This window comes from Vipera ursinii (genome assembly GCF_947247035.1).
Source record: "Vipera ursinii genome assembly, chromosome: 1".
Classification (NCBI taxonomy): Eukaryota; Metazoa; Chordata; class Lepidosauria; order Squamata; family Viperidae; genus Vipera; species Vipera ursinii.
In genome coordinates, this window is record NC_139512.1 from 267,994,394 (window position 1) to 268,007,301 (window position 12,908).

The following is a 12,908-nucleotide window of genomic DNA, read 5'->3' on the forward strand; positions in this document are numbered from 1 at the left end:
GCTGTTTCGATTTGTGTTATTGAACACAGGAGTCTTCAAACTTGCCCCTTTTATGACTTGTGGACTTCAACTCCCAGAATTCGTCAGCCAGCATGCCTGGCTGAGGAATTCTGGGAGTTGAAGTCCACAAGTCATAAAAGAGGCAAATTTGAAGACCCCTGAACTAACATGACCACAGAAGAACAGCAGCAGCAAGTTGTAACTAAAGAAAATAAAATCAGGCTTCTTTTAAACAACCTGCACATAGGTCTCAGACCCATGGGATTAGTTGTTTTTTGAAAGTTTGTATTCTGCAGTATTGCTTTCTCTGAGGCTGCTTTAATAGTCTGCTTGCAGTTTTGCCTCTCCAGATATGTAGGTCAACAAATGCTTCTAGAGAGATCTCGGTTTATCTGCTATCACTAAAGCAGCACTAAGATTACTTGAGAACGTGTAGACTAGGCCCTCTATAAAGTAACCTGTCAATTGGGGCATTTTTTTCTTGCAGTGATCAGACAGCTGGGTCCCACCAAATTCACAACAGCAGTAGTTATATTTAATGGTTTTGATAGGTGGACAAATCCACTGCTCTCACCATTTGTGAAATTCACTTCCTCCCAAGGCCCAGCTCATATCTTGAGAAGTGACTGAAATCCACCAATTCATGCACCTTAATATATCCTGCAGTGAACTGTTACATTACTGTACCATTTGCTGTCCCCCTTACTAGACAGAATAGAGGCAAAAATAGGAGCTAATTTTGATAGCCTGCTTTTGCAGACTCCCCCGGAAAGACATATGCTGTATATATGTGGTTGCAGTCCTGAGGTTGGGGCAAAAAAAACCCGGAATTCCTCAGGCTCACGAATGTTCATTATTTAAGGACTCCAGGTAGATGGCCGGTTGGAAAGCCAGGTGAAAAAAAAAGATACTATAGCTCCAGGTGATATCAACATTCTGCCAGTTTGCTGATCTATGCGAGGTGGATTGATCGGGTAATGAGCACATCGGGTAATGAGCACACAGGTGTGATTTAGCCCTGTCCCAAGACACTACTAGCATTGGCACTTTCCCACTTGGCAAACGGAGCTTATTCTCAGTTGCCCTCAGTTTAACCAGCTTCGGTCTTAACCCCCCTCGCCTCCCCAGAAGCGTTTGCTACAGGCGTGTGGGCGGCACCTCTCCTTCCGTTCACTTTCAGTCTGGGGGGGGGGGGGAAAGAGAGAGAGAGAGAGAGAGAGAGGTTGGTCACAGCTTTCCTCCTCCTGACACTCTTCTACAGCCACACTTCCTCCGGCACTTTGCTTTGAACGCCGCTCCTTCTCTCCTCCAGAGGTAAGTCTAGGAAGGTGAGCTGGAGTCGGCATCCACAGGCGGGCGGGCGGGCGGCAGGGGAGCCGCAGAGCAAAGTCCGCTTCGTGGAGCTCTTGTTTGCGAGCCGGTGGGGGGGGGGGGGTCTCAGAGCGAGGCTCTTTGTCAGGCGCAGGGAAGGCGAGGTTGGCGGCAGCCAGCACTTTCTGCGCCGGCGCCATGTGATCCTCCGCGCGGATGGAAAGGGCAAGGCAGGAGAATTCACCTTGGAGGGAAGTCCTCGGGTCCGAGGCGGCTTCCCTCGGAGAGGGTTCCCCTCGGGCAGGCGCCGGCGATTGCTGGCGGGCGAGGGGTTTGTCCCAGGCGGGCGCAAGAACCGGTAGCAACCGGCGGCGCGGCTGATAATTCTGCCTGGCGAAATTGACGGCGGGAGGGCTCCAGCTCCAGACGCGCATTGCTTTGTAACTGGGATGCGAGCCCTACAGAGACGTGGGGACTTCCTTCCGGAGAAGCAGGCTTGCTTGGGGGGTCGGGTTGTTTACCCCGTTGCTTTCCCGGCGGCTGTCCCTGCGCCCTTTCGCTTTCTTAGCCCCGCCGGGCGTCTTTAGGCAAACGGTTCACCTTTCCCCTCCTTCCTCCTCTGCAAGTTGCGTTTCCCACCCGCTGCCCGTTTCCTTTGCCTGCCTTCTGCGCCAGCTTCTCCCTCTTTCTGGATGCAGGGAAGCCGAGGGGCGCCAGAGGAACAGGTGAAATCGGTTTTGTCAATCTCCAGGAAGGGGACGCAAAGCGAGAAAGATGCAGAGAAGACTCTCCACTTGTTGAAAGCTTCCATTAGCTGAATACAGAAGCTCCCTGACCACATTAGAGAGCCACGCATCCGTTAAAGCATCAGGCTGGAGACCAGGAGTTTTAGTCATGCCTTGGGCATGAAGCCAACTGGGTCCCCTTGGGCCAGTCACTCACTCTCAGCCCTAGGAAGCAGGCAATGGCAAATACGAAATCTTACCGACTTGTCAGGCAGTCACGCACACAAACCACGTATGACCAAATTAGGCTGTGCATTGCACCGGAAAGGAAATTACTCAACATGCTGTTCCTATTCTAGTTGCAAAAAAGAAAAGAAAAAAATAATAATTGAGAAACGAATATACTCCAAGGCATGAAGCCAATGAAAAGTCCCAGGTTCCTTTCTCTCCTAAAATAAATGCAAGGCACTTGCATACCATTGCTTGCCATTTTTATTCATTTGTGAGGAAGCATCTTAAGTCAGGATTCAGTTACACTAGCTCTATGACTTTTTGAAAAGATAAATACATTCCCTTAACATTTGAAATAATGTGCACACTTAAGTAATTATCACCTGCCTCATCTCTGCTCTTTGAAGTGAAAGGAAACGTTTGTTCACTGTGCTAGTAACAGCACATACTTTGTGTGGAACTATAGGAGTTTGCCTGCCTAGGATGCAGTTGTACAAGTTTCTTAGGTGTAAGTCTCATCAAACTTAATGAACTTTTCATTAGTCACGCATATAAAATTTCAACGTTGGGACCTCATTTCTTTTTTTAAAAAAAAGACAGCTTCTTATGGTTATAGTGAAAAGACTTGTAGGAGAGAGGTGTTAAGACTGACCGCCTAAAATCAGGAGTTTGGTTGCACTTTTTCTGATTAACTGAATACTGACATTTTCTGAAGATAATTGCTGCAATACGAAGCAGGGGCAGTTCTCCTATGTGGGTGGATCCCATATATATATTCAAATATTCCCTATTTGAACTAGTTTAAGGACCCAGATTGTTTGTTGGGGGCAATTAAGCTGACTTTGTAATGCCGCTTGGGGGGTGTATGAAAGCCCTAATAAGCAGGCATATACATAGAATGAAGGCTACTGCTAAGCTTGTAAGCTGCCCTGAGTCTTCGGAGAAGGGCGGGATATAAATGGAATAAAAATAAAAATAAAATATAAATGGAACGCTACTCTTGCAATGCCTTTTGATGTAGAAGATTTTGAAGAGGTGGTACTTCGGCAAAGTCTGGATCAGGGGTCTTCAAACTTGGCCCTTTTATGACTTGTGGACTTCAACTCCCAGAATTCCTCAGCCAGACACGCTGGCTGAGGAATTCTGGGAGTTGAAGTCCAAAAGTCATAAAAGGGCCAAGTTTGAAGACCCCTGGTCTGGATGCTATGGTAGATAACAATTTGTTTATGAAACTATACCTATTAATAGGTTAGCAAAACTCTTTAACCTGTACTGGCAGTCTCCACTTATAGCGACCATTACAACAGCAGTGAAAAAAGTAAGTTACAACTTGTACTTTCGAACTTTGAACTTCGTAGCATTCCCATTGTAAAACAATCAAAATTAGCGTGCTTGGCCACTGACATTATTTACAATGGTTGCGGCATCCCAGGGTCACATGTTTGCTGCTTGCAACCTTCCCAGCTGGCTTCTGATAAGCATAATTTACTTATTGACTGCAGTCTTCATTTACAACTGCAGTGATTTGCTTAATCCCAGCAAAAAGGTCATAAAAACAGGCACGACTCATTTAACAAGCACTTAGCAACTGAAATTCTGGTGCCAATTGTAGTTGTAAATTGAGGACTACTATAGAGGTCTGTTGAAGAAAGCTAGTTAAGTGTGGCAGTTTTTCAAGTTGTTTGTGTTTTTAATCTGGTTACGGTGAAATTATTTTGATATTCTCCATTTGCACTGGTAATATAGTGCACTACATGAAAGTAAGTTAAGTGCTTTTTCCCAAATAAGTTATATTTTAAAGTAGAAACATCATCTTAGATTTGGTCTGCAAATAGCAAAAGGGACAGGCAAGATTTTTTGTTGTTGTTGTCAAATCTCCATTTAAGGGGAGGAAAGGGAAGAATTACCTTAAATGCAGGATCATGTGCTTTTCAGAGAAATATAATACTTGAAATAATTGTTATGCTATTTATGTACAGAACAGCCCCTTTTGCTACATTTCCTAATATCATCATTCATCATTTTAGCCATTCTCTACCCGCTGCAGGACGAAGGCCTCTTCAGTATATTTCCAAACAGTACGGTCCTGAGCTTTCTTTTGCCAATTGGGCCTGCCATACTTGCTGAAGTCATCGATCCAACTTCTTTTAGGTCTCTTGTGGATGGTTTTTTTTTAATCAAGTGGGATCCGTTCTATGACTGCGTCCCATCGGTTTTTCTTGCTATGTGACCTGCCCATTTCCATTTCCATTCTTTTACAAGAGAGTAAAAGAATTTCCTAATATAAAGGCACTTTAAATACTAGGACATTTAACACAAGCAAATGCTTTAGATATAGAGGCACCCCATGCATTTTAAGGTTTTCCTTTGCAAAATATGCAGCATTTTATCTGACTTCCAAATATGTAAGTCACTTAATAAGGAAGATAACTGTCTCTTTGAGAATGTGAACTGGTAAAAAGGACCCCCCCCACCCCCACATGCATTCATTGTGTCCCTAACTGCACATGAATCTTCTTTTAAAATCTCAATACATGTTTTGAATATGAAAGAAAATGAAAAAGAACAGATTTATAAGGCAATAATTTACTTGTAGGTTACAATGAATGTTGAACATGAAATCAACCTGTTAGTTGAAGAAATTCGTCGGCTGGGGACCAAAAGTAAGTATGACTAAATGGCTGTAGAAGGAATACGAAATTAATAGACTAAATGTGTTAAGAGTCTATAACTGACATAATTTCCAATGTATATTAGTCTAATGTTTCTGGAAGGTGCTGTACTGGAGAAAATCTCCAATGTAGGAAAACCTACAGAGAAAGCCCCATTTGAAAAGTAGGGTATAAAACTCAAGATACAAGTTTTTGTTCTTAAAACATGGAATAGATTGGATGGAACTCCAATGAGCCTTGGTGGAGCAGTGGGCTAATGGCTCCTTAAGTAACACCAGCTGCCTGCAATTAGAGCAGGTTTGCATCCCTCAAGGCTCAAGGTTGACTCAGCCTTCCATCCTTCTGAGGTAGGTAAAATGAGGACCCAGATTGTTGGGGGCAATTAAGCTGACTTTGTAATAATGCCGCTTGGGGTGTGTGTGAAAGCCCTAATAAGCAGGTATATACATAGAATGAAGGCTACTGCTAAGCTTGTAAGCCGCCCTGAGTCTTAAATGGAATTAAAATAAAATAAAAAACTCAATAAAGAGTTCAGTAAACTTCTGGCAACAGTTCAAACATTAAAGGAAGTGGTTAAGGCTTTTGCCTCAAGCCAATCTGATAAAAGTTTAGTTACAGAATGTAAATTATTGTCTATGTGCCAGCAAGTTGGTCTTTCAATGCTGCACTTATCACCACCTTAATTAAGCCATCCTCTATCTTTATTTATACCTTTCCCATTATTATAGACTTCTCCAGAGAATTGTGTCTCCACATAATGTATCCAAAGTGAGATAATTTGAAACCTGTGAGAACTCTGAATTGATTGGTTTGATGTTCAATTTGTTTGCTCTTAGCTATTCAAGTCCAGAGAACTTTTCCAACACCAATAGGATATAAATATTGATACTAAATAGATGATAATAACAGCATGGGAGCCCCCAGACTATTTAAGCCTACATTTTTTCCCCATAATTTTCCCGCTTTTAAAATAAAACTGGATTCTTATGTGCATGTTGGTTCCAGTTCAAATTGCTAGTGTTAAGTTTAGGTTTTAACCAATAGTCTATTGCCTGAGTAGCACTTTGTAAATTCTGGAAAGGGCATTTAAATGCAATCTTATTTTTTCCCCCATTGACTTTAATTTCAGGACATATTCATGTTTACTAATCACAATAGGTTAAAAAAATAAAATGTTTTTTTGTTGCTTTTAGCTTAGTATATTATGCAAATTGTGATTTGTAAAATATTTTTATAGCTTACATGTAGGAAACGCCATCTAGTTGTGATTTATTCAACAAACCATGGCTAACACATATGAAGCCATATTAATCGTGACTACCTTGAATTACTTTGGGCCTAAATGATATCAGATTTTCATGATTATTATTCAGTATATAGTCACAAAGCAGTTTTTAGTGATTAAAAATGAAAAAAAGAAGATTAACGTTTTAAAAAAGAAGTGTGAAAATGTGTTTTTTCTAACCTTAAGTTAAAGATAATAATAAGTTGGAAGGGACCTTGGAGGTCATCTAGTCCAACCCCCTGCTCAGGCAGGAAACCCTATATCATTTCAGGCAAATGGCTGTCCAGTCTCCTCTTAAAAACTTCCAGTGGAGCATTCACCGCTTCTGGAGGCAGGTTGTTCCACTGGTTAATTGTTCTAACTGTCAGGAAGTTTCTCCTTAGTTCTAGGTTGCTTCTCTCCTTGACTAGTTTCCATCCCTTGCTTCTTGTCCTGCTTTCAGGTGCTTTGGAGAATAGCTTGACTCCCTCTTCTTTGTGGTAGCCCCTGAGATATTGGAACACTGCTATCATGTCACCCCTCACCCTTCTCTTCGTTAAACTACACATACCCAATTCCAGCAACCGTTCCCTATATGTTTTAGCCTCCAGTCCCCCAATCATCTTTCTTGCCCTTCTCTGTACCCTTTCTAGAGTCTCAACATCTTTTTTACATCATGGTGACCAAAACTGGATGCAGTATTCCAGGTGTGGCCTTACCAAAGCATTGTAAAGTGGTATTAGTACTTCACTTGATCTTGATTCTATCCCTCTGTTAATGCAGCCTAGCACTATGTTGGCTTTTTTGGCAGCTGCAGCACACTGCTGGCTCATATTGAAGTGATTGTCTACTAGGCAAGGCTTTTTTCTCTCATAGAACGCTCAGAATGGAGTTCCGGCACCTTTTTCTTTTACAAAAAAAGCAGTGCTACTAGGACTCCGAGATCCCTCTTACAGTTACTACTATTGAGCAAGGTACCACCTATACTATACCTGTGCATTTGATTTTTCCTGCCTAAGTGTAGAACCTTACTTTTTTCACCATTGAATTTCATTTTGTTAGATAGCACCCAATATTCGAGTCTGTTCAGATCCTCCTGTATTTTAAGCCTATCTTCTGGAGTATTGGTTATTCCTGCCAGCTTGGTGTCGTCTGCAAATTTGATGAGTTCCCCATCTATCCCCTCATCCAAATCATTGATGAAGATGTTGAAGAGCACTGGGCCCAGAACAGAGCCCTGGGGCACCCCACTACACACTTCCTTCCATGTAGATGCAGTTCCATTGAGGACCACACACTGAGTACGGCCTGTCAGCCAGCTACGAATCCATCTGGTGGTGATGCTGTCTAACCCACATTTTTCTATCTTATCAAGTAGTAGGTTGTGATCTACTTTATCAAATGCCTTACTGAAGTCCAAGTAAATTATATCTACAGCATTCCTCTGGTCCACTAATTTTGTCACTTGGTCAAAGAATGCAATGAGATTTGTCTGGAATGATCTGTTTTTGACAAACCCATGTTGACTTTTAGTGATGACTTTGTTTGCATCAAGGTGTTCGCTGATTTGTTGTTTGATTATCTTTTCCAGAATCTTCCCAGGTATTGAGGTCAGGCTGATAGGTCTGTAGTTGCCTGGATCTATTTTTTTTTCTTTTTTGAAGATGGGAACTACACCAGCTCTCTTCCAGTCCTCTGGTAGTTCCCCAATGCTCCAAGATCTTTGAAAAATATAGTTCAGAGGTTCTGAGATCACGTCTACCAGTTCCTTGAGAACTTTGGGGTGTAATCCATCTGGTCCTGGTGATTTGAACTCATCTAGGCTGGACAGGTGCTCACTTACCATTTTCTTGCCTATCTTAACTTGCGTTTCTATTCTGTTTTTTATGGCATTATTTTTGATAGTTTGGACTGTTTTTTCCCTTTGTGTAAAGACAGATGCAAAAAACGAGTTAAATAGTTCTGCTTTCTCCCTGTTGCTTGTCACCTTGCCATTTCCCCTCACTAATGGACCAATCATTTCCTTAACTTTTTTCTTGTTTTTTATATGTTGAAAGAAGCTTTTTTTTGTTATTTTTGACTTTGGTTGCAAGCCTTAGTTCATTTTGAGCCTTAGCTTCCCTCACTTCATCTTTGCAGGCACAGGCTATTTGCTGATATTCTGCCTTAGTTATGTGCCCCTCTTTCCACTTCTTATACTTGTCCTTTTTATCTTTCAATTTATCAGAGAGTTCTTTATGCAGCCATGCTGGTTTCTTTTGAGAGCTGTTATTTTTCTTCTTTCTTGGTATTGTGCTAGACTGGGCCTTTATTATCTCACTTTTCAAAATTTCCCAAGCTTCTTGTTTTCCCCTTTAGGATTCTCATCCATGGAATTCTTCCCAAGGTCTCTCTAAGTTTATTGAAATTAGCTCTTTTAAAGTCCAAGACTCTAGTTTGGCTGTGTTCTATTGCTTGTGCTTCCAGAATGTTGAATTCTAATATTGCATGATCACTTCCCCCCAAGGTTCCTGTGGCTTTGACACTTTCTATCATTTCATCTCTGTTAGTGAGAATTACGGTAAATCCAATATGGCTAATCCCCTAGTTCCCTTCTCTACTTTTTGGGAGAGAAAGTTGTCTGCTAGGTTTGTCAGGAATCTGATCTTCCACTTGGTGCAGAGTTTGTCTCCCAGTTGATATCAGGGTAATTAAAGTCCCCCATTACTATTGTGATGTGTTTCCTACATACCTTATTTGGCTGGCTAGCAAAAAGTTCATCTATTTCCTCTGCTTGGTTGTGCGGCCTATAGTATACACCTATGGCAATGTCATTTTCCCCCTTTTATATTGACCCAAATGCATTCAAGTTTACAGTTTTCATTATTGTTGTGCTCTATTTCTGTGGAGATTTATTTCTTATATATAGAGCAACTCCACCTCCTCTTTTGTTTAGTCTGTTTCTTTTAAATAATTTAAATCCCTCTAGCTGTGTGTTCCATTTGTGGGTTTCGTCCCACCATGTTTCCATAATGGCAACAATATCATATCCGCCCTCATTTACCTGAATTTCTAGTTCATGCTGCTTACCGTTCATACTCTGTGCATTGGTGTATAGACATTTGAGTCCTTTATGACAGACTCTGTGTTTACTTGCTACATAACCTGTGGTGCCTGACTTCCCCTATTTTCTTAGATTGCTGGGGACAGTGATGTTCTGTATCAATTAACTCACTGTCCCCGTTGTTTAGTTTAAATATTCCTTCAGAAAAGCTGTGAATTTATTGCCAAGTAACTCAGTCCCTTTCTTGGATAGATGCAGACCATCTCTTTTGTACATTTTTTCATTGGACCAGCTACAGACATCATGACTAATATAACCAAATCCTTCTTCTTTACACCACTCCTTTAGCAACATATTAAATTCTGCTATATGCTGGCCTTTTCCATTTTGCTCCTTATACACTGGTAAGACCTCTGAAAAAGTGAGCCTACAGCCTATTCTGCTGAGTTCCTGCCCCAAGCTCTGGAAATCATTCTGCACACAGAGTACATCCTTTTGGGACAGATCGTTAGTGCCAAGATGTACAATAGCCTCCACATCACAGTCATTGCTGGCATTGTTGACTATTTTGAAAATACGCTTCTTGTCCCTACTGGCAGTAGCACCTGGAAAACACCTGACCTCTTTTGAAACCCCTGTATCGTTTCCTAAATTTACATCCCTTATAATTGAATCACCAACCAGAAGGTGGCTTCTCTTTTTGGGTACCTTTCTTTTCTTGCATGACTGATGTGTAATACCTGATTCGCACTTCTCCCTGTCAAAGACAAATTCATCTCGGACCCTGGTCCCCTGCTTATTTGAGTTATCATCACAACTACCTTGACTTGTTTCCTTAATGTCCCTATTAAGGTCAGCAAGGGCACTGTATCTGTTATGCAGGGACACAGCGAAAGCTTTGGGTTTATGGTTCACAGCTCTCACCCTGCCAGATCCCACGGTTGTCCACACTGCCCTTCTCCTGCAGGATCTTTGCGGTAGAGGGGGCTGATAGCGCGGAGGCTCAGTAGAGTAGAAGGGCTGAGCTGAACACCTAATTTCTGCCTGAAGAGCACAGATTACAGACCCTAGATAAATAATCTGTCCTTGTAGACTAGTGATTTGTGTACAGATAGGACATTTTCCCAGTTTGAAAAGAGTGCTGCAAAAGACAGCTGCAAAACAAGTGTTGCACTGAACTAAGCCAGACATGCTGAGATGAAAGGAATGTCAGATGCACTTGCCCTGAATGTACCACCACTATTTTTGATTTTTAGTTATGTGATTCGTGCGCTGTTAGGCGTGCGGGCTGCTACTTTGCTCTTCACCCACCTTAACTCACAGTATTGATACCTTCTTGAGCAGTGTCAGCAAACCTAAAATAATGTTGCAGAGATTACTGATTTGATATAGTTTGCTATTTGATCTAATGGATTTGGATTTAGTAATAATTTTATGGATTTCTGCCTCCAAGTGTATGTTCTGTTTAAAATTAACATATTGGTTGTATTTTCACATTTACATTGTGATGAATTTGGGTACAGATACAATAATCTTATTAAATGAAATCAGAAACCTTAAAAATCTCCAGGTCCAAAGACTTATTGGAGCTAAAGTGTTAATATGTTGTTTCATCCTCATGTTTTTTTTTATCCAGATGCTGATGGGACATTGAGTGTGAAGTTTGGAGTGCTGTTTGCGGATGAGAAATGTGCCAACCTTTTTGAGGCTTTAGTGGGAACCCTGAAAGCTGCAAAACGACGGAAGATAGTTAATTATCCTGGAGAACTGCTTCTGCAAGGAGTTCATGACAATGTTGATATCTTGTTATTGCAGGATTAGTTACTTTCCCAGCAAATGGCATTTTTAGGCATCTATATGTAACTCAGATCAAAATGCATTTGATTGAAAGTATATCTTCCTATTTATCTTTATAAAATTATATATAAAGATTCCTTGAAGGCCTATATTAAGAAATTCTTTTCTGAAACCCTTGCTACATCATACTTTGTTGGACCTTTGGGGCTGGGGGGTGGGAAATTTGGGAATAACATTCTCAGATGTATGAAATGTTAAAATTCCTTACAAATTAGCGATATTAATAACCTAAATCCTGCTACAAACTTCCAGATGGGTTTATGGGGGATTCTGTAAGAATCAAAATTTGTATGGCCAAATAAAATATTCAAGCTGGTAGTTCCATCTGAAACTGAATATTTAATATGGTCTTTTTATGCAATGCTTGAAACATAGGTATCTCATGTGACACTTTCTGAACTGTGATACTAGAGGAACTGTAGAGCAATGGCAGGCAGAGGAATTCTCTTGCATACATTTTTTAAAATGTATTCTCATTAATGAAGGAGAGAATGTTACGGAAATCATTTCAAAGGAGAAAATAATTTAAGAGAAATTTGTCACTAGTGTGTTATTTTTGCACTTAGTTACAAAGTGACCAAGACAAAGTGTTTTGTCTTTTATTATTACAATCATCTCCAGCAATCAGCAAATCAGGCAAATTAAATTCTGAGGAAATATTCCAAAGGCTATTTGGATATTTTCTTTGGCAGTGCTTCATTGCTAAATGGGAGACTTGCTGTTGAGAAATTGTCCATCCAGTTTCTCCTCCCACCAATCTGAAAATCTCAAAAGACCATTTTGTCTTAACTCGTGGAATATTCCTTTTCTCAGGGTGAAGCTAGAAAGAGAAGTGGGAGGACACTCCTCCTATCCCTCAGATTCCAGTTTCTCTATAAGGCTCCTTACTTGACGATGATGCCCTTCTGGGGAATAGGAATACCTTAGACCAGGGGTAGGCAACCTTGGCTCTTTTATGACTGGTGGACTTCAACTCCCAGAATTCCTGAGCCAGCATGGCTCAGCAAGGAAACCTCTCCATTTTTCCTCAGCATGGCTGGCTCAGGAATTCTGGGAGTTGAAGTCCACCAATCATAAAAGAACCAAGGTTGCCTACTCCTGCCTTAGACAAACAATAGATTACTTCAGGTAGCATTAAGTATTGTCCAAACTGTTGTTAAGGCAGTTTTCTATTTGGTCTGTTTGAGAAAGAAGTGGAATAGGTTGTGGGAAATGCTCCCTGAACCCTCCCTGACATGGAGTGAATACTTGAAAGATAGAACATGACATAAAATGAGAAGACTAGGACAGTGATGGCGAACCTTTTAGAGACCGAGTGCCCAAACTGCAATCCAAAACCCACTTATGTATCGTTGGGTGCCGGGTGGGCGTGGCCCACCGGGTGGGTGTGGCCCATTGTGTGGGTGTGGGTGCAGTGGTAACGGCAGACTGGGTGGAACTTAAAAAGTTCAATCAATTCCAACTTTGCGAGATCTTTATTTTCCACCGCGAGAAGTTGAAATTGATTGAACTTTTTTTTTTTTGCACACTGCAGTGGAGGCCTAAAGCGAAAAGGTTTTATAAAACCCAGCTGAAGGCCTAGGACTGGGGCAACAGCACGTGTGCCCACAGAGAGAGCTCAGCATGCCACTTGTGGCAAGCGTCCCATAGGTTCGCCACCACAGGACTAGGAAAACTGCTTCACAGAGGACATGCACATGTGAAATAGGTGGAATTGGACAAGACCTTCTTACAGAAGTCCATTCTTTCAGCTTTTTTTACAAGATGACTGAAGTGCGCTTCTTATTACTATAATTCATCTAGGA

The 12,908-nt window shown here is 41.4% G+C and overlaps 1 protein-coding gene across 1 annotated transcript; it reads left to right on the plus strand.

Annotated features, from left to right (window-relative positions):
• Positions 1-1,186: 1,186 nt before the first annotated feature.
• Positions 1,187-12,106, plus strand: ABRACL (ABRA C-terminal like). Its single transcript, XM_083368618.1, has 3 exons — positions 1,187-1,314; positions 4,864-4,930; positions 10,883-12,106. Exons 2-3 carry the CDS (start codon positions 4,870-4,872, stop codon positions 11,065-11,067), a joined length of 246 nt encoding a protein of 81 aa, XP_083224744.1. The 5' UTR covers positions 1,187-1,314; positions 4,864-4,869; the 3' UTR covers positions 11,068-12,106.
• Positions 12,107-12,908: the final 802 nt, after the last annotated feature.

Coding starts and splice junctions, on each gene's coding strand:
- ABRACL (XM_083368618.1), top strand. CDS start 4,870: ATGAATGTTGAACATGAAATCAACCTGTTAGTTGAAGAAATTCGTCGG. Junction 4,931..10,882: donor TCGTCGGCTGGGGACCAAAA/GTAAGTATGACT, acceptor TTTTTTATCCAG/ATGCTGATGGGACATTGAGT.